A 21,306-nucleotide genomic window follows, 5' to 3' on the forward strand; every position below is an offset into this window, starting at 1 on the left:
TCCAGTACATAAATACTTAAATAAGGGTAGAACAGGGTATTGGATCCTGGAACTCACCCATCCTGGGAGAGTGTCCTAAGCAGTAGGCTGCAGTTAGTCTCATGCTATGCTCTCATTCTCTGGCCCAGATAATGCCAAATATTTATCCACAGTGCAACAGCTTCAAATGGAGAGATTCAGAGTGCCCCACATCAGGATATGCTGTTGCCCAGTGTTTTGAGCACTGACCTGACAAGGGACAAAGCCAAGTCAAATTCTCTCCCAGCAAGTGGATGGGGATTTGAACTGGACATATCTCATCAGCTACCTTAGACAGATCCCTGCACAGCATGCAGGCTTTTCTGACTCACCATGTAAGGCACCTGTCTCTGTCCATTCATTGTTCATGAGCCTAGGTGCCTGACTTGGGCCTTGTGAATCACAGGAACTTTCTAGGCACTTAAACATTAGGACCGTATCTGTACTACAGTGTTTTGTCAACAGAAGTGCATTGTAGATGCTTTTGTTGACAGAGAGGAATTCTGGTTCACCCAGCAGCCCAGTTTGCAGAGCTTCTGATCAGCTGTTCTGCTGACAGAGGGAAGGGCAGGCTGGCTGCTCTCTGTCGACAAAGCAGATTGCTCTGTTGATCTGCTTTTATGTGTAGATGCACGCTGGCAACAGAGTTTTTGTCGACACAACTCTGCTGACATGTTGCTGTCGACATATGGTTCTAGTGTAGATGTAGCCTAAGTGCTTTCATGCGTAGTGTCACAACACCTAATTCCTTTTGTGTGTCCTGGCCTGTGTGACTCCTGTAAGACAATACAGAAGGTAAATGAGCACAGGTTTTGGCCCTTTCTTCTTTAAAATGAATAAATTAATTCCATTTCATTTAAACCTTACTGTTTCTTTGGTGTCTCTCATTTTGGACATTTGTCCTCTATTTGGACACTAGATGGTGATGTTGGGTTGCAACCAGCAGACCCTTTGCTAGGATTCACAATAATGAGTTTTGCATCTTAGTTAAAATATTACTAATGGAGCAAAAATTGTATTGTATCTATCTGATCTCATCATCATCAGTTCAGTTTGCATGGTGTGTGGGTCAGGAAAGGTGATGGAACATTGTACTAAGCACTTATTACTCCACACACAAAATGTGGCTTTACATTCTTGTACAAAAGATCACACTTCCCTAACTTTTACCTCAGAATGGGCTCGTGTGCTCAAGAGTGTGGGACTGGGAGCAAATGTTTGGTAATTCTACTTCTGGCAGGACAAAGAACAAGGATAAGGTAAAGCTGAAGTAATTCTTCCACTCTGCTCTGCACTGATTAGGCTCAACTGGAGTAGTGTGTCCAGTTCCAGGCCCCACGTTTTTGGAAAGATATGGAAAAATTGGGAAAGGCTCCAGAGAAGAGCAGCAAAATTGATTGAAGCCCTACAAAATATGACCTATGAGAGAGGATGAAAAGAACTGGGTTTGTTTAATTTGGACAAGAGAAGGCTGAGAGGGGATATGGTAGCAGCTTTCAAGTACCTAAAAGGGCATTACAAGGAAGAAAATTATTCTCCTTAGCCTGAGAAAATAGGACAAGAAGCAATGGGCTTAAACTTCAGCAAGAAAGGTTTAGATTGGACATTAGGAAAAATTTCCTAACAGTTAGAGTGGTTAATTACTGGAATAAATTATCTAGGATGGTTGTAGAGTCTCCATTGTTGGAGATATTTAAGAGCAGTTTAGATAAATAGCTTATAGGGATGATATAGATGGTGCTTGGTCCTGCTGTGAGGGCAAGGGACTGGATGTGATGACCTCTTGAGATCCCTTCCATTCTAGTATTCTATGATTCTGGACTTTTCCAAACAGCTCCAGCTGCTTTGGGGGATGTGAAAAAATGTTTTAAGTTTACAACCATTTTTGAAGCCCAGGGTTTCCCTACACTTCAGCGATGACTCAGCTTTGAGACACAAAACATTTTTTCTACCATAATGAAGTTTGTGCTTTATATGAACACCCCACCCCAACCACCTAGGCTGGCTCAAATGGTCTATACAAAGCATATACCAAGCATTGATACACTTGCTGGGCCTGAATCTACTTTCACTTCACTTGCATACATTCAATAATAACACCACAGTGAAAAATGAGATGAGGCCCAATGACTTTATTTTTTTCATTGTAATTTCTCTCTCTTTCCGGTAAACAATTGTAGAATCTGAGCTGAAATTTTGAACCTGCAATGCCCCAATGGGTTTGAAATTAAGCCAAATAAGTCTGTCCACACCTGCCAGCCACACAAAAGCCAGTTTTCTAATCCCCTGCTCTTACCTGTTTACCTAACTTGCTTGCAGGATCAGAGCATCTATGAGGCTGTCACACAGCATGTGAAGTCCATTGCACTGGGTTGTTTATTTTTCAAGTTCAATCAACATATTTTCATAATACTGAAACTAAATTCTTCCCACTGATTTGGCATATCTGTAGGCAGATGAAAAAAAGATTAACTTCTAGGGGCTAATTTGTGAGAGATAAAAAGCACATCAAAATGACAAATAGGCAGTATCACACTTTTACATACATAAATATATAAATAGCATATATTAATAAATAATAGTGTATATTGAATTAGCAAGCTCATTTTCCTGTTGATATTACCAGCAAAAACGAAACATAAACAAACATTGGATAAATGGAGGAAAGTAGGTTACAAAGTTCTCAGAGAGTAAGTACATTACTGGTATCTCAGACACATGAGGTTTATGGCTTGATTTTGAAAGGGTCCAAGTTCCCAAACATCCACAATGTTTATGGAAGTTGCAACTGTTCAGCACCTTTAAAAAAATCAATCCATGAAACTACATCATGGTAGATATTTTATTATACAGACTCATGAAAAGGCATTGTGCACTGAAAATTATAAACCCCCTCTCAGGAAAAAAAAACATGAAAATGTTCTGTAGTTTGTATTAAATCCTTGAAATAACAGTGAGCATCACATACAAATGGAGTGTGCAGGATGTTTATTTTTAAAGTAATATTTAGAAACTATGAAGTAAGCAGAAACAGCCAGATTATTGGAAGATATACATTAGGACTACTGTATTTGTCTTGTGACCATTTTTCTCATATGACAGGTGCAGCTCACAGGTCCTCCATGTAGTACTTCTTATGAGCTGTCACTCTTCTATGAAAAAAAAAGGCATTCCCACAGTATGGAGTCAGAGAGAAAAAAACAATCAATGAAATCATTCTGATGAGGGGATGAGATGATCCCAAGCCTCCAGTATGTATCCCACATCGAATATGATGTGGGCAGAGGGACAGTCATGAAGATACTGTCTATGCCTCCTCCACATTATTTTCCACAGCTCTTCTACCAGTAGTACAGTACTCCTTCCTTCTTACCCCCTGCTTTTTGGTGGGGGTTCTACAGTGTGAGCATTCGTTATTCAGAAGTTCAACTGTAATTACTTCCAAGTTAATTGTGTGTGTGTGTGAGAGCGAGAACAAGAGAGAGCATGCACTGCACAAGAGCCTGGAAAGTTGGGGGGGAGGAAGGTGGCAGAAGGGTGCTAATAGGCATTTTAGATCCTAGAGAAAGGAGGAGATCCACACACAGAAGATTCTCATTTCATAGGGAGCCTCATGAGATGTTCTGGCCTTTTCATGGGTTGGTGACATGACCCAGTGTGACTTTTCTGCTTTTCAGGTGAATAGGGTGAGGTGTTATGCACCTTCAGTTCCCTCTGAAGTTAACAAGAACTGAAGGCACTCAGCTCCTTGTAGCAGGTACTCAACATCTTCTAGGACTGAGGCCTCATCTTTATGCAATCTTAATGACATAAGGTTTGATTCAAAACCTATTCAACTCAATGGGATTTTTTTCCATTGACTTCAGCGTGCCTCTGGCTCAAGACCATACAGTGTTACTCCTATGTGGGGAAGGATAATCAGAGGACTTATGTCTGGTGTAGGACAAAAGGATATTCAGTTACAAGTGAACATTGTTAGCTGTGATCTAGGCAGTGGTTTCCAAAATTTTGGGGCAACTGTACCCATTTACCAAATAGTTCCTCTGTACCAGTTAGCAATTTCCTCTTCTCTCTTGCCCCATAATCAACATCAACCTTCCTTATCAATTTTAAAGATAATCTCAAACCTCTGTAGTGAGCACCAGCATTGCCTACTCCCATTCAGCTGTGTGCTCTGTAACCTGCAATACCCATCAGATTCTAGAGGACTTCAAATCCCAGAGAATGGTCAATTTTTGGAAAACTGGGATTTGGACCTCCAGTGCTGGTTAGCAAGCCCAAATGATGGGAGACGGAGAGCAGTGGTTCAACAGGGCTACCACGCTTATACAAAGTGACTAGGCTTTTAATTCACCAGTGCAATAGAAAAACAGAATTATCAAGCTGGAACACCAGTACCTGAATGCTAAATGAATAGGAAGCTTACTACAAGGCAAAGCTAATTTCATTGTGCCAGCTCAGGGAAACAGAAAAAATGAGCAGACACACAAACTGAAAAAAAAGCAAATTGCTTTTACATTTTTAAACGTTAATCATTTAAGATATTACTAGTAATGTAGTTAAGAAAATGTTTGTGTTTAAAAATAATTTGGGGACAAAATTTTGTTTATTTTGAAGATGGAATAAGTCCATTGACAATAATGGAGTTAATCTAAGTTTATGCCAGTTTATCTGGAAGTAGAATTACCTCCCCCAGCCCCTTTTACAATGCAACCTCAGAGTAGGGTGACTCTCCATCCTGTATCTGGGATGCCAAAAAGGCCTCCCTACTTATTTTTTAAAAGAGACTCATTGTCCTGTATTTGGGCCCTCCCCCACTGACCTTTTCTGTCAGCAGCTGCACAGGTGCAGCTGCTGGCCAGAGAGCACATAGGTCACTTCCCTGAGCCTCAGGGAAGCAGGGGAAGCACCAGCAGCTGCTGCGTCCCCAGGTCTTGAAGAGTGCTGGCAGGTGCCACTTCCCTGCCACCTCCTTCCTGGTTCCCCAGGGCTTGGTGGAGCCAGGAGGAGCCACCCCTCCCTGCACATCTCCCTAAACTTCCAATAAATCATCTAAGTAAAATGGTCCAAAGCATGATAAATGCAATGTTCAAAAATTCTTGAATTTCATGATTATCTGCAAAAGATATTATTGACATTAACACCAGGCATGATATAACAACAAAAAACAGGAACGACCTTAAAATCAAACACAACTCAGTTTAATAAAAATTGGTCTGTTCCTTTTGCATGTGTGACCCTGAAGACTGCACCGTTGAATGAAAATTCCAGAAAATATGTACAAAATTATGGAAGTGTGTACTTTTTTTCCCTGTGCATAAATGATTGCTTTCATCTGTAGACATCACATGTGCATAAGCTAAAACTGAGGTGGAGTTGGAAGATTCAAAATGGATTCCTTATCAAATTCAGTTAAAAGATGTAAATTATCCTAAGTAATCTCAGAGTCTACCAGTATATGGAGGCATTTTGCCATAACTTTAGGGAACAGGCTGAGGCTTTCACCCACAACAGCCTGGATATAATCAAAGTCCTCCCTTCCCTGGGACACTTATTTAAACAGAGAAAAGGACTGGAACAAAGTGAAGAGGGTTAGAAGCTACGTAGTCTGTGGCCTCAATGCCTCCTCTAGGGCAGGGCTAGAGATTTTGTTTGCTTATTAGTTCTGGAGACTCTGAACCAAAGAGCTAAGATGAACTCTGTGAAGGTTGGTTTTGAGTCCTTCTGAAAGGGACTATTTGCTTTCTTAGTTTGTTTTAGCCTGGATCCTTTACATGGTGCTAAGAATTAAATATGTAAGAAATTTTTGCTTGGCAAATACAATAGTTTTGTTGTATAAATGGGGAAAGGAGGTGTTGCTAGGAGTAACATAACTGAACTCCTGTGTTTACCAGGACAAACTGATGCTCAGTAATTTATCAAGTGTTATGACTTACACCTGTGGCATCACCATGATGACCTGCTTGATGAACTTACTTGGCTTCCTATGACAGATTCAGAGACTGTGAAATACAAACTTTTATTTCAAAACAAAGCTTTACAGCCCTCCTACCATAAACTACCAGAGCTCTGTCTAAAGCAGATTGAAATACTTCTTAAGGTGTAGTCTGTCACTTTGATCTCAGTGTTGAAATCTAAGAATACCTTAATGGCAAATTTTCTTTTAAAATGTGTTATGTATCTGGACTCTTAACTTGGGCTAACTATGTATGCAAATGGCCACATATAGCCAGTTTATATAGTCATTTTTAGGGGAGAAAATTGCTTCATGTAATCCTCAAAATCATAATACATTACATAACACATTCCCCGTTTTACTGGAATTTGGCTTTTAAAATAAATATGAAGGATTATGGCCCTACTCTGCAGTGCTGTCACAGACTTCCATGACATTAGTCGTGCAAGTAAAGAACTCATATGAACGTTTGCAGAACTGCACCCAAAGGATGAAGTTCACTCTTTGGACTCAAGACCCTTTGAGACAAAAGGTGGAACTTCATGCTGGCTCTGAAAGGAGATGGACTAGCAGATACAAGGGTTGCACTGCAGCTTGCTAATAGTCTCCTACATCCTCCAATAAAGCCAATTTATTTTATCTTTGTGTTCAGAGAAGTTGAACTTCACCTTAGCTGACTACATGCAGTCATAACATGCAGCTACAGTAGTTAAAATAATTGCAACTTGGCATGGTTATATTTTAATATCAAAATTATTTGCTTCCATCATTCTATCAGTGATGCACATGTTTGGCCTAGAGTTGACGAGGAAGACAACATTAAAAATCATTCAAACTATTCCTGAGCATATGATTTCATTCTGACATACAGTAAAATATTCTATTTTATTACTACTTCATATTTCCAAACAATATCAGAATACATGCTACAAACATAGGTGGAGCTGACGTCAGGCAGCACACAATGACCAAAAGAAAACAACTCAGCATTTTATATGGCAGGTTCAACCAACAGCAATATCATTTAAACAGCTGAATGTGTTCTCTTTGTATATACAGCTTCTTAACATAAATGACAGGAAAGAATTACGAAAGGGTTCTGACTTAGTCATAGGTCAAGTAGCTGGACCGTGGGGTAGAAGTTTTGCATCTACTTTATAAATATTTTATTCTTTAAAAATATGTATCAAACTTTTTTCACATTTTTTCCTTTGTTTTGAAAAAGTGGGGCCAGATCCTCAGCTGCCATAAATTTGTATTATTCCATTGGCTTGGAATTACATCAGCGGATGGGCTCATCCTTGCATTCTTTGGTAGCTGTTACACTCATCTTTCCACTTTCCTGTTTTTCCCTCTGAATTCCTCTCCCAAAACAAGGACTTGAGTGCAGACATGATTCTGGTGGAAGAGTCACATTCAGCACTAAGTTACAGCAGTTTTCCCTATGTGGAATCATTTCATCCACTCCTAACAAACAAAGTAAAGTAGAGTGAGTCCAGTGCTGGGGACATAAGTGAAGATGCATGTCAATGATTGAAAGAGGGATGTTTTCACACCAAAACGTACTGGTGCTTGAGGTAGAATACACCATGTAAACCCTCTCCACAGTGGCCTCATTTTCAAAAGGAGCTGCAGAGCTCAGCACATTTGAAATCAGGCCACAATCTAAGGAGATCTGTCATTTTTCCTCATTGTTCAAACCCCATAGGAGATATGCAATTAATCAAAAAGTACAGAAGTTTCATTTAGAGTTGGAGAGAGGAAATCGCAAAAGAGCAATAATACATTTGTCAGGTTTCTCAGACATTTTCTGAGTAGGCTGGAAAAAGAGCTTTGAAATATAAATTAGTGGTAGAAGGGGAAAGGTTCAGGCAACATAAAAGGCTTAAGAGATCATAGAAGATTAGGGTTGGAAGAGATCTCAGGAGGTCATCTAGTCCAACCCCCTGCTCAAAGCAGGACCAACCCCAACTAAATCATCTTAGCCAGGGCTTTATTAAGTCTGGCCTTAAAAATCTATAAGGATGGAGATTCCATGCTTCACAACCCTCCTCGTGAAACAGTTTTTCATAATATCCAACTTAAATCTTTTCAACTGCAACTTGAGACCATTGTTCCTTGTTCTGTCATCTGCCACCACTGAGAAATGCCTAGCTCCATCCCCTTTGAAACCCCGCATTTAGGTAGTTAAAGGCTGTTATCAAATCCCTCCTCATTTGTCTCTTCTGCAGACTAATAAGCCCAATTCTCTTCGCCCATCCACATTATAGATCCCATATGAAGGTTTTCTCAGCCATTTTATGTGCAACATTGTAGACAAGTAAGGAGTAACCTTAAAATCAGTCTACAACTGTCCAGTCTTTTCTGGACACTGATCAGCCTGTTTTAGTCAAAGAAATTCTTTTGAGTTAGAAAAAGCAATGCCAGAAGACACAGTAACTTCAAAGGCATAGGGTAACAGTTACTTTTGTGTCTTTGGTCTAGAAACTGAAATAAACATGTAATTACCATAATTCTTCGGCTACCTTGCTCCTAACAACAGTCATCTCTGCCTGCTCACCAGGTACGAGAAACCCAACTAAAGGACGATATGAAAAAGACAGACTCCAGTTTCCAGGAACAAATGTCCATGTCATGGAAGACATCTGCCCCAGCAGTGAGAAGGAAGAATGATCTGAAACACAGAATTACCACATTTGAGACAGTCCTGAGGAGGAAAACAGAAGGGGGAAGACTCCCACACTCACTGTCCACGTGGTGTAGAAAAATAGCTTCATTCCCTAGGACTGTCAGTTCACCTTTCCACAGCATGACATTCACATCCTCTTTTTAAAGCTATGAAAGGGGAGCTGATTCATCTTTCCAGGCTACAGCTCTCTATGTGGGCCATTGTAGTTCAGTTCCCCTGTCGGTGCTTTCCTGTCTAGGACACTTCCCCCAGTGGCTAATGGGACACAACAGCCATCTGTTGTTTCCCTTTTACTCAGTTTGTTGTGAGATGAAAGCCTGGTCTTGCCTACATAAGACTACTCTATTACAAGTGACAATAATTTGATTCAAACAACCCTGGAAAATATCCTTCCCACACCCATTTCCTAGGAGCAAGAATGACTCAAAGCACCAAGACCTTTCAGGTGGACTTTGGAAAATGGTTTAAAACTATAACCATGGTAGCTGTATAAAAATATGCAGACCATATGTTTGGCCTGTCACCAGAAGAGCAGGTGTCAACCCTTTACGGCTATGTCTGCACGTGAAGCCTACTTCGAAGTAGCCTATTTCGATGTGGAAACATCAAAATAGGCTATTTCGATGAATAACGTCTACACGTCCTCCAGGGCTGGCAACGTCGATGTTCAACATCGACGTTGCGCAGCACCACATCGAAATAGGTGCTGCGAGGGAACGTCTACACGCCAAAGTAGCACACATCGAAATAGGGGTGCCAGGCACAGCTGCAGACAAAGTCACGGGGCGGACTCAACAGCCAGCCGCTACCTTAAAGGGCCCCTCCCAGATACACTTGCACTAGACAGCACAAGATACACAGAGCTGACAACGAGTTGCAGACCCTGTGTATGCAGCATGAATCCCCCACTGCAGCAGCAGCAGCCAGAAGCCCTGGGCTAAGGGCTGCTGCCCACGGTGACCATAGAGCCCCGCAGGGGCTGGAATGGAGAGACAGCGTCTCTCAACCCCCCAGCTGATGGCCGCCATGGAGGACCCCACAATTTTGATGTTGCGGGACGCGCAACAACTACACAGTCCCTACTTCAACGTTGAACGTCGAAGTAGGGCGCTATTCCCATCCCCTCATGGGGTTAGCGGCTTTGACGTCTCGCCGCCTAACATCGATGTTAGCATCGAAATAGCGCCCAACACGTGTAGCCGTGACGGGCGCTATTTCAAAGTTAGTGCCGCTAATTCAAAGTAGCGTGCACGTGTAGACACGGCTTACAAGTGATATGATTTTAACTACAGGTTGCTCCTCTCAAATCTGGTACTCTCATCCAGTGGACCACAGATGTTGCTAGACAAGAGTAGTGGGCAGTGCAGAAGCCCCCAGGGCTGAGAGCCAGGAGCTTCTGCCTGCCCTGCAGGGGCCGGGAGGCTGCTGCAGGGTTGGGAGCCGGAACTCCCACCTGCCCCATGCCAGCCAGGGGGCAAGCTGGAGCCCTGTGGCAGCCCCTGGGAACCTAGGATGGGGAGGGAGGCTGCAGGCGGGGGCTACAGCAGCCCCGGATCACAGGGCTGTCTGCATGCAGAAGCCCTACACCTCTCCTCATCCAGCAAATTCTCTTGTCCAGGACATGCCACATACGGGAGGTAAAACATGTAGTAGAATCTTTTCTACCTTGGAAGATTATTTCAAATCATTCTTTGCTCTCTGCTCTTCAAATAGTCTGATTACATGATCTTCCCTCAAGAATCAGAGACTTTGACTTTGCATAAATGAGTCCAGCCCAATCCACTATCTCAAAAATCAACTAAACTCTCCGCCATTAGAAAAAAAAACAAAACTTGACGCACCCTATATTGCACGTCTGCTCAATTGAGAGAGGATGGATTTGATATTCCTATAAACACCAGTGTAAATCAGGAGCAACTCCTCGGAAGTCAATGAAGCTATACAGAAATCAGTGTAAGAAGAAATTTAACATTTCATGTTTTCCTAAACTTATTAGCTAGAATCCTCTTGCATAAGCAAGTGTAAACCCTTTGAGTGAAGACCAGTGGAAGACATTTGCCTTCAGAGAAAAAATATTCCCTGTTGGCCATGCTGGTTTAAGTTCCAATGTATTTAAATGTGCAATGTTGACCCCAGAAAGTTGAAGAAAGAACAATTTTCTACAGGATTTCCTGGTGGACAAGCCATGCCCCCTCCACTATCCAGTAGTCAGCACTGAACTGCCAATTTGCTAATGAATTTCTCTTCATTATTTAAATGTACACAATCGCTTCACGCCATTTGTTTTTAGCTTCTTCTCCCCTGTTGGTTTCTTGGAAGTAACATAATTATTAGCATTTCCATTCTTCTTCAGATTTGAAGGTACCTGTGTTTTTTGCCCCTGGGTGGGGGTAGCTGAAGTATGAACCTTTAGGGATTGTTTGGGGGATCTAATATTACCAACATCCTGAATCTTAGAGCTGCTGGCACAGGTCTGCATATTGAGAAGTTGCTGCTTCGTAGTTGGCCTCTTTTTCACCTCACTCCTCGCTTCAGAGGCTTGTCTCTGGGGGGATGATGAGCCAGCCATCACCTCAGCAACTTTTGAGTGACCTGGATATTCACTTAACGGGCTATTTTTTTCACAGTGTACATCTCTTCTGTGAAGGCTGGTGGGAAACTTCATAACACTTTCTTGGGGACTTAACTGCCTGTTAGGCAAAGGGCTGTGCAATGATTTGCCTTTGCCAGGGCTTTTTAGGGTCCGCATGGTACTCGGAGCCGTCTGAGGCCTAGCTTTGGCCGTCTTTCCTTTCTCATTCTGTATGGTTTGCACCTGCAGCCACTCCAGTTGCAAAAGTCGTTCAATATATCTCTCAAGAAACCCTGATGGCTGTGGTCGAGATTCAGATTTACACTCTGTGTTAACGAACACTGCCAGCTGCTGCAGGTCCCAGTTGTTGAAAGGGGGTGGGAGGAAGTCAGGATAATAGTATATTGATTCTTTACACCCTGCCTCAAAGAGGTGTTCAAAACACACTGGATCAATTTCTTCAGCTCGGAGGTTGAGTTCTGGTGGTGTGCGGGGGGAAGGGGGAATGGGAATTCTTTCTGAGTCAGAAAGGTCACTGCCACTGTCCTCAGCAGCATCCTCTTCAATAATTCTCACTGATTCAAAGTCAAGAAACATCTCATTCACAGAGGTCCCTGGATATTTAGAAGTGCAGGGGACAGCTTCAGTCATATGCTCTCTGAGACTTCGAGATTCTCCTTTTTGATTGAAATAAAATCTCTGCATCCATGCTGCTTCTGCCGTACTGACACCACCCTGTGAATTCCCTTTCAAATTAGAAGGGATTCTTTGTAGTCCACATTCACTTTGCTTTCTTTCCATGAGGTCCTTCTTTGCCCCTCGTACTTTGTGCAGTGATGTACAAACACTTGTTCTGCATGAAAAGAAAGATCACCTACAGTTAGATTGTTTAACCTCTTTGGAACGCCAATTAGCCCACCACCTCTGGAGCCCATGCTGTGTTCACAAGTGGAGTCCAAGACAGAAGACATAAGATAAAAGCAGTTATATGAGATTAAATTAATATTTGCTGGTAGAAATAACTATGCTTAAAGCCCCATTTCAGGGTTAGACCATTTTGATGCACATTATATAACTTACAAGCTGCGTCTACACGTGCACGCTACTTCGAAGTAGCGGCAGTAACTTCGAAATAGCGCCCGTCACGGCTACACGTGTTGGGCGCTATTTCGAAGTTGAAATCGACGTTAGGCGGCGAGACGTCGAAGTCGCTAACCCCATGAGGGGATGGGAATAGCGCCCTACTTCGACGTTCAACATCAAAGTAGGGACGTGTAGACGATCCGCGTCCCGCAACATCGAAATAGCGGGGTCCTCCATGGCGGCCATCAGCTGGGGGGTTGAGAGATACTCTCTCTCCAGCCCTTGCGGGTCTCTGTGGTCACCGTGGGCAGCAGCCCTTAGCCCAGGGCTTCTGGCTGCTGCTGCTGCAGCTGGGGGTCCGTGCTGCATATACAGGGTCTGCAACTAGTTGTTGGCTCTGTGTATCTTGCACTGTTTAATGAAAGTGTGTCTGGGAGGGGCCCTTTAAGGGAGCGACTTGCTGTTGAGTCCGCCCCGTGACCCTGTCTGCAGCTGTGCCTGGCTCCCTTATTTCGATGTGTGCTACTTTGGCGTGTAGACGTTCCCTCGCTGTGCCTATTTCGATGTTGGGCTGAGCAACGTCGAAGTTGAACATCGACGTTGCCAGCCCTGGAGGACGTGTAGACGTTATTCATCGAAATAGCCTATTTCGATGTCGCAACATCGAAATAAGCTATTTCGAAGTTGGGTGCACGTGTAGACGTAGCCACAATGTGTTTTAAATATAGGGTACATGAAAGTAAATTTGGATCTGCTGGAGAAGGCAGGTAAGGGACAGTTGAGATTGCAGACAGGGTCCAGAAAATGTAGCTATTTTACTGATATCATCAACTCATGTAAACTGATGTAGCTTCCTTGACTTTAACTGGCCTTCATCAGTTTATACCAGCTGAGGAGCTAGCCCCCTGTGTGGTTAAATGCTACATGGTTAAAACCAGAGAACTTCTGCTCTTAGTGCCTAAACCAGTAAATACAGACATTAGCCACCATATACCCATGGATCCCATGAGGTGAACTGGAGAGGTCAGTTTTTCGCTATACTTACGGTACATCAACAACAATCAGCTTCATACATACAGAATGCGAAGCAACTGTCTAGGAAGGAGTACTGCAGAAAGGGATCTAGGGGTCATAGTGGATCATAGACTAAATGAGAGTCAACAGTATGATGCTGCTGCAAAAAAAGCAAACATGATTCTGGGATGCATTAATGGAATGTTGCGAGCAAGACACGAGAAGTCATTCTTCTGCTCTACTCAGTGCTGATTAGGCCTCAGTTGGAGTATTGTGTCCAGTTCTACGCACCACATTTCAAGAAAGATGTTGAGAAATTGGAGAAGGTCCAGAGAAGAACAACAAAAATGATTAAAGGTCTAGAGAACATGAGCTATGAGGGAAGACTGAAAGACCTGGACTTGTTTAGTTTAGAAAAGAGAAGACTTAGAGAGGACATGAGGTTTTTCAAGTACCTAAAAGAGAGTTACAAGGAGGAGGAAAAATAATTGTTCTCCTTGGCCTCTGATAGGACAAGGAGCAATACACTTAAACTGCAGCAAGGGAGCTTTAGTTTGGACATTAGGAAAAAATTCCTAACTGTCAGGGTGGTTAAATAGTGGAATAAATTGCTTAGGGAAGTTATGAAATCTCCATCACTGAAGATATTTAAGAGCAGGTTTGATAGACATCTATCAGGGATGATCTAGATTGTGCTTGGTCCTGCCATGAGTGCAAGGGACTGGACTCAATGATCTCATGAGGTCTCTTCCAGTTCTAGCATTCTATGATTTATCTATGAGACATCTACACTCAGGGGAAGATCGACCTGCTGGTGATCGATCTTCCAGGGTTTGATTTAGCATGTCTGGTAGGGGCCACTATTGATGTCACCATTGACCCTGGTATTCCTGGCAGTTACAAGGAGTAAGGGAAGTCAACAGGCAAGTTTTTCCCTTCAATTTCCTGCTGTGGGGACAGTCACAAAATCAATTTTAGGTATACATAATCCAGCTACACAATTGTCATAGCTGGATTAGTGCATCAAAAAGTAATTTTCACCTCCTAGTAGGCACCTGGCCTATGATCAGAAAATAATGGGGCAAGCACGTCATTCCTACTGGGAAATGCTGTCTTTATAATCACAGCTGCTGTTTTGTTTGCTTGATGTCTCTTGTTTCACTTGAATTTGACTGGAAGCTCTTTGAGGCAGGGTAGCAAGGTTCCATAAAGGTAAGTTAAATTTGTTTCTAATATTGGAACATAAAGGATGAAATGATGGCAATGATTAAGTTAAAGGCAAAATTTCCATTGACTTGAAAGCCAGTATTTTACATGAAGACTGAGGCCTTGTCTACACTGCCAAGTTTTGTCAACAAAACTTACGTTGACATCCAAAAGTCAAAAAAATAAAAATCACCAGGTGTTCAAGTTCACTCCCTCTGTCAACAGATCATGTCCTCAATGGGGGCACCATCACTTACAGTGCAAGCAATGACCTGTGGGCGTGCATCCCAAGATGCAATATTGAAAGCAGAGCTGATCACTACACATCTTAGGATTCCCTCTGAGTTCTTCCAGTGTTGAAGCAGCATCCCGAGTAGCTCTGTGAGTTCTCCCTCCTGAGACATGTCAAAGCAGGACAGCAGCTTGCACCTTCCCCTGCAGCAGCAGTCTGCCTACCGCTGTGTTGCTAGTACAGGGCAGAATACAAGCATGCCTATGATTTGCTGCTTAGGTTTTTTTTCTCCAAATGGAGTAGCTCACATAGGGTACACCTATACTCTGCAGGTCAGGGTCAATCTTCTGGGTTGGATATTGCACATCTAATGGGAATGTGTGAAATCAAAATACTAGGGGTCCACAACTGATCTCTGTACTCTCCATTCTTGCAAGGGGTGAGGAAGGTCAATGGGAAGGTTTCTCCCATCAACGTATCTCACTGAAGACAGCCAGATAAGTCAATTCTAGATACATCGATTCTACCTGAGCAATTGCCATACTGGAATTGCGTATCTACTATTGACTTCAAGATCTAGTGTAGACCTGGCCTCAGCTGTCAAATATTTCTCAGAGCTTTGAAAGGGAAGCCGGTTCTGTGGACACTGAGCACTATAATCAGGGCAGGCATTGTGGGATGCCGGTAGACGCCAGTTCTGTGGACAAAACAAACAGCATTGTCCACATTGGTTCTTTGTCAGCAAAGGGAGGGGGAAAGAAGAAAGCCTCTCCTCCGGGGGGGGTGGGATTTTTGTTGCGGACACGGGTTTTTCCCCCCACAAAAGTCGCAGTGCAGTGTGTATGCTCTCACTGGTGTGTCACCAAATGGCAGTGTTTGGCAACAAAACCTGGCAGTATGGACAAGGCCTTATTTTCAGTTTTGGAAAAATCTATGGACATCAGACAGAAACAATATAAAAATATGATAAAAAAAATGTTACCTGTTTTGCTGATGAGCCTCATCTAGCCTGTTTCTTTCCTTGTAAAGTGAACCTGGTTGACTGTCATCCTGGGTGCAGGAGAAAGTCTAGAAAACACATGCAAATTTGTACTTAACTTTTTATGTCAGATTTTTCTTCATAAACAGATCTAAGTACACTTTCACATTTGCAAAGAATTTGAACAGATTTACCTGTTTGGTGGTATTTATAATACCCTTGCCTAATCTGCTGGGAGAAGGTTTCACAGGTAGAAGTGGTTTCTTTAGTCCTTTGGTATTTAGTTGTCCCTTTCCACCACTTGAACTAGCAATAAACAAACAGGATATTGTTATTAAGTAATAATATACTTGACAATCACTATTTCAGTACAGATTTTTCAATAAAGATTAATTAAAAAAAAGAGTCGTGGGGGAGAAAGAGATGGTCATAATTATACCTAAGTGTTTCTTAGCTTTAAGGGATTTCTTACTTATCCTGCACTAAAACATTTTAATGCATATTTAATGTCCCCCCTTTAATTTAAATATTACATAAGAGCTTAACGCACAAATAGGTAATTCAACAGCAATACTTTACACATTTATACAATCTTCGCAGGATCTTAAAGCAATTTACAAACATCAGTCATCTTCCAGATTATGATTCATGTGCGCAATGAGGATCTAGTTCATGAATGAGACTAGGTGGTTCACCAATACAACTAAATTAATGACATGCACATAGCCAGTAATTTTGCTTGCCTTTTTTGTGTGCATAGGGCCAGTGATGCTCAAGAGATTTCTCACAAGGATGTAAGCAGAATTTGGCTCAAAATTTGCCATCTGCTATGATATTAATAGAAGTTTTTTCACAAGAGTAACATAAAGCAAAATTCACAGTTTTGTGTAACTACAGGCAGGTGTTTAAATCAAGAGCAAAAAATCCCACACATTCAAAATACACGATATGCCCTACCGATCTGGACAATTTGACATTATAAACTAGTGAGTACTCCCTTCAACAAATTAGATACCCTCTCTTGGGGATGCATCATAAAAGAAATATTTTACTGTTTTAAATAATGCATTTTCTAAGAATAAGAAAAGTTGCATTTGCACTGCACATGAACAATGTGCCTCATTTTTAAAAACAATGCTTTAAAATGTCACACAGAACAAGCATATTCTATCCTCCACATTTGCTTTCAGATGGATGGTAGTAAAATTCACTTGTCAGTCAATACATAGTGCTCATTTTTAGTTGAAGTCTGTATAGTGAATTTTGTTTGAAAAACGTTTTGTCACTTTAATAGGGTACAAAATTACAAAAGCAAATACTTCTCCCTCCAGCATGAAAACAATCACCTTTAGAACTCTGTGCCCCCTTAACTGTTTGATCATCCGTGTCATTGTGTATAAACAAATGGATACACAAAAAGGAAATAAAGGATCACCTGGCTAGTCCAATGAGCAACACAATCAGCTACCTGCTCATCTGCAATAATTACATATTTCCCTAGCAAAGAGAGAAAATAATTCCCTTACATTACCATTCCTTTGTGGGGTTCATGGATTTGGCTGTCCTTCTTCAGTGTCCCTCGCTGCAGTTGGAAGGGGTAATCTTGAATGCCTGGTCCCATTATTACTCCTTTTAAGAAGTATTTACATCACTTTACACCATCAAAAAAAAGAAAGAAAAGAAAAAAAAGACTCTGGCCTCTTCTGCGTGTAAAACAGAGTGGAGCAGATACAAACACCACCACATCCTATGGCCGCAGTAAACAAGAACCGTGTAATCCTCCCCTTCTTCCCCCTCCCCAACACGCACGTGATTTAATCTTCCATAACAACAGGACCAATATAGCTAGATACTGCATTTCCCACCACCAAAGCCTGCTGAAGGAGCAGCTGCATTATTCATCTCCTTATTGCTTGTCTTTGTTGAGCTGTTGTCACCAAGGCTATTGAGTGAGGAGCAGCTCAGTGCCCCCTTCCCTGAGGATGGCGATAAGCATTGCAAAGCATTGTGGGGGAAGGACAGCTGACAGACACTCATGCTTTTTTGCAGGAAGCTCGGCTGCTGCAATATTTATCAGGCACAGCCTGCCAGTCGTTCCTGACTATGCTGGGCTAGTCCCGTCCCAGAACATGTGTGCCCCTGGTAATCTTCTGCCAAACGTGGCTCTGCATGATCTCTTTTAAAGGCAGAGGGCTGCATTTAACTGCACGGCAACACTGGAAGAGCAACCCTTCATTTCACATCCTGCACACCATGATGATGATTTAATTTCCTCTTTCACCGACGGGTGAACTAAGTCTCATTTCCCAGTGGGTATTTCTGCCTTTACAATTACAAGAAGAGGCAGCAGGCACGTGTGCTTTCCTTTTGAGGTGCCTTTGAATAATAATAATAATAATAATAATAATAATAATATAGGGGGTAGACCTTGTGTATAATTGTGTATTTTACACTAGCAAATCTTAACACTACAGAACATTCATTTTTGGCTCCTCCTTGAAAATTGCAATGCTAAGTAAAGACTGAGTTCTCTGTTGAAAATGCCTGGACTTGACCAGTCCATGGGCTGGTCTTTCCTATCCCCTTGAAATTCTATTCTCTGGACCAAGGAGAAAGAGAGGAAGGTGATGTAATTTACAAGTGACAGCTGATTCCCAACTTGCAACCTCTCACCTGTCCTTAGGCCTGGTCTAACAAAAAACAGTTTCTTAAACATTGATTAGTAACAGAGAGAAATGCATGCAACATGCAAGGCACTACATTTAGCCTTTCTTAAACAAGTTTCTTTGTGTCAGAATCTCATACCCTAAAGTCAGGAGACATGGGAGATACGAGTTCTCGTGTGTTTCCCTCTGACATTTTCAAGAATTGCTTCAACCACCTGTCCGCAGCCCTACCAGGGAACATAATTTCTGATGGAGCAAAACATTTCAAAATTTCTATTCCCACCTATTCTTGACCTGTTCCCCGGGTGACCAAGTTTGGACAAATCTCTGTTGCCCTTCAGAGAATTTTGCATAACTTATTTGCAGTAAGCATGGTAAGATTTGGTTATTTTTAGTAAATATTACATTTTAATTGGAGTGTCTCAGTAATTCTAATGATATTCCAGATGGAAATATTTTTGAAGATATAATGATGAGCATTCTGTTGTGAAGGATGCTCAATTAACAGTAGTATTCCTACCTTGATTTCTATCTATGTGTCTGACCCTTTCATATAGCTGCCCCACCAGAAAAACTGAATTGTTCTAATTTCAAAAAAATTAGCATCAGATCCTTGCTCCCACTAAGATTACTTTATGCCATTCCAGTTACACAAAGCAGCCGTTGAGCTTGTCTAAGTACTCAGCTCGTGCTGTCATCACTTACTCCACATGGCAGCGTAGAGTTCCAGGGTTGATGGCCTAGCGCAGACACATCAATTTTGCCACATCTTCACTGAGTACGTATAGATATACTTTCAGTATAACAGAATGTCCAGTGGCATAAGGCTGATGTAGGTAGCCATGTTAAATGGAAATGTTCATCCCTTTAATTCAAGCCAATTAAGTTGGCAGTCAATAGTGTCCTTATCCAGGCTGTCACATGCCCTTTTGCTCTGTTGATATATCTTCATCCATGTGCACAAACAGCTCTGCACCATCTCCACTGATATGCCTGGAACACTCTCTTACATCTTCTTTCTCATGAGCAAATTTTCCTAAGTGCCTAGTGATCTGGGGTGCTTTGTTTTCTGAATGCCCAACCTCTGACACCTTAGAGGCTTGATATTAAGAAAAAGTCTGAAAATCCACCTCTGAAAATCTGTCTTAAGCTGACCACCCAAAAACTGAGCAATAGAAAAGCCAGATGCTTTTGAAAAACCTTGTTTAGCTCTTGCCAAAAATTCCCTTTTACCACAAAGCCTGAAAAAGTTAAAATGTAAGAAATTTAAATTTAAATTTAAAAAATTTGCTAAGAAATATTTATCAACAGAGTTACATGACCAAGTGTATTTAAACATTTCCATTTCCTCCCTTTCTGCTATCATGGGCGTTGGCACCCCTTGGCACACATCCCCTCCAGGAAACTGGCTGATGGGCCTTGTGTTATCAGATTTGCCTGCTACTTTGGGGTATGCTCATTTTCTAAGATAGACCTTTGGGGTGGGAGACTGATAATTCCATAAGTGTGCTGCTTGTGTTCTCATTTTGAACTCTTTTTTCCCCTTCTTCCAGTTCCCTCCCAATGCAGCTATCCTTCAGGAGCTGAGTTCCCAAGACTGGGTTCTTCGCACCCTAGAATCAGATGAACACACACACATTCACATCTGGGAAAACTAGTTAATCAGCACTCACAAGCTGATCCCTTCTATGTCCCTGGACTTAGTTGGCTGGATTGCACTGCAAAGCCTTTGGACTCTGTGGGCTGGGTTTAAACAGCACTTTAAACTGCCACCTTCGTACACCTCCAGGTTCAGCACCTCTCTGTCCCCACTTTCATGACACAACTATTCTGTTAGTAACCCACTTGATGAGCAAACCCCACAACACTTTTGGGTGATACCGAGATCTTTAACTTAGGTAGAAGGAGAGTTGTTGCAGGTGAATGGGGAAGCCAAAACAACAGGGGCAGGGGTGGAGGGGAAGAGCAACAACTGTGCATCTCTTTCATAGCAAACTAGAAACTTTTATACAGAATAATATGGATTTCTTTGGGGTTTTGATCCTCTTTGGGGCTGTGTTCCTGGATGCTGGCAAGTCCCTGTACAGTAAACCCTCAAGATGCACGCAATCAACGTGCACGTGTCTTGGGTTAATGTGACTGCCGCCTGACAGGAGTGGGAAACCGCTCCAGTCGGACAGCAGCTGCGAGTCAGGCTGCCATTCCTGACAGGAGCTGTTTCCCAGTCCCTGAAGTGGCAGGGAGCCGGGAACCAGGCAGCAGAGGCAGGAAACTGAGCAGGACAGCAGCCCTGGTTAGTTTCCTGCTTCCAAGGAATGGAGGGGAGCTTGCAGCCAGGCTGCCCCTGGGAACCAGCTCCTCTCCACTGGCTGGAGCCAGAAAGCTGAGGAAGGCTGCTCCCCTGCTCAGTTTCCCCTCTCTGCAAGCAGAGGGGAGCCAGGACAGGGGCTGCTGCCTGGTTCCCAGCTTTCTGCCCCTTGCAGTAACCACAGGTCCAGCAAGGAAAGGGGAGCCTGGAACCAGGCTGCCCCTGGTTCCCAAGTCCCTTACACTTTGGGAGCCAAGAAACTGACCGGCCCTGCAGGGCTGGTCAGTTTCCAGGCTCCGGCAAACCCAGAGGAGCTAGGAACCAGTCTGCAGCCTAGTTCTTGTCTCCCCTCGACTTGCACAAAAATTTGAGTTACATAGTGATTGCAGAAACAGAATCCCCACGTAACTGGAGCGTTTACTGTACCTCAGCTGTTCTACCATCCATTTTACTCCACCAGAGTGCTATTAGCCCCACTCTCTGCCTTCCCTCTACGCTCACCATGTGACTTTCCGCTGCATCCTTTGAGCCCCACTGGGCTGCTGGACGCCTCTCAGCTACCATCAGAGAAGTGGGGCTCAGC

The 21,306-nt window shown here is 42.6% G+C and overlaps 1 protein-coding gene across 7 annotated transcripts; it reads right to left on the reverse strand.

The window, feature by feature from the left end:
- Positions 1-5,246: 5,246 nt before the first annotated feature.
- FAM217B (family with sequence similarity 217 member B) lies at positions 5,247-21,279 on the reverse strand. Of its 7 annotated transcripts, none has more exons than XM_075012031.1 (5): positions 21,225-21,279; positions 17,281-17,378; positions 15,944-16,055; positions 15,753-15,838; positions 5,247-12,088 (listed from the first exon to the last, which is right to left on the reverse strand). In XM_075012031.1, the coding sequence occupies exons 2-5, from the start codon at positions 17,298-17,300 to the stop codon at positions 10,912-10,914; spliced, it is 1,395 nt and encodes a 464-aa protein (XP_074868132.1). In that variant the 5' UTR covers positions 17,301-17,378; positions 21,225-21,279; the 3' UTR covers positions 5,247-10,911. The 7 variants fall into 7 exon arrangements, with proteins under 7 accessions (XP_074868132.1, XP_074868129.1, XP_074868127.1 ...); XM_075012028.1 differs by having other exon boundaries at positions 17,276-17,378; positions 21,225-21,273; XM_075012026.1 differs by lacking the exon at positions 21,225-21,279 and adding an exon at positions 19,121-19,859 and having other exon boundaries at positions 17,276-17,378.
- Positions 21,280-21,306: the final 27 nt, after the last annotated feature.

Source organism: Carettochelys insculpta, chromosome 17 (genome assembly GCF_033958435.1).
Source record: "Carettochelys insculpta isolate YL-2023 chromosome 17, ASM3395843v1, whole genome shotgun sequence".
Lineage (NCBI taxonomy): Eukaryota > Metazoa > Chordata > Testudines > Carettochelyidae > Carettochelys > Carettochelys insculpta.

What these genes read in the sequence shown, in the direction of transcription:
- FAM217B (XM_075012025.1), bottom strand. Translation starts at nt 17,607, where the DNA reads ATGCAGTATCTAGCTATATTGGTCCTGTTGTTATGGAAGATTAAATCA. An exon ending in CCCCACAAAGGAATGGTAAT is followed by an intron (nt 16,056 to 17,275) that starts GTAAGGGAATTA and finishes GTTTATTGCTAG; the next exon opens with TTCAAGTGGTGGAAAGGGAC. An exon ending in TTATAAATACCACCAAACAG is followed by an intron (nt 15,839 to 15,943) that starts GTAAATCTGTTC and finishes TGTGTTTTCTAG; the next exon opens with ACTTTCTCCTGCACCCAGGA.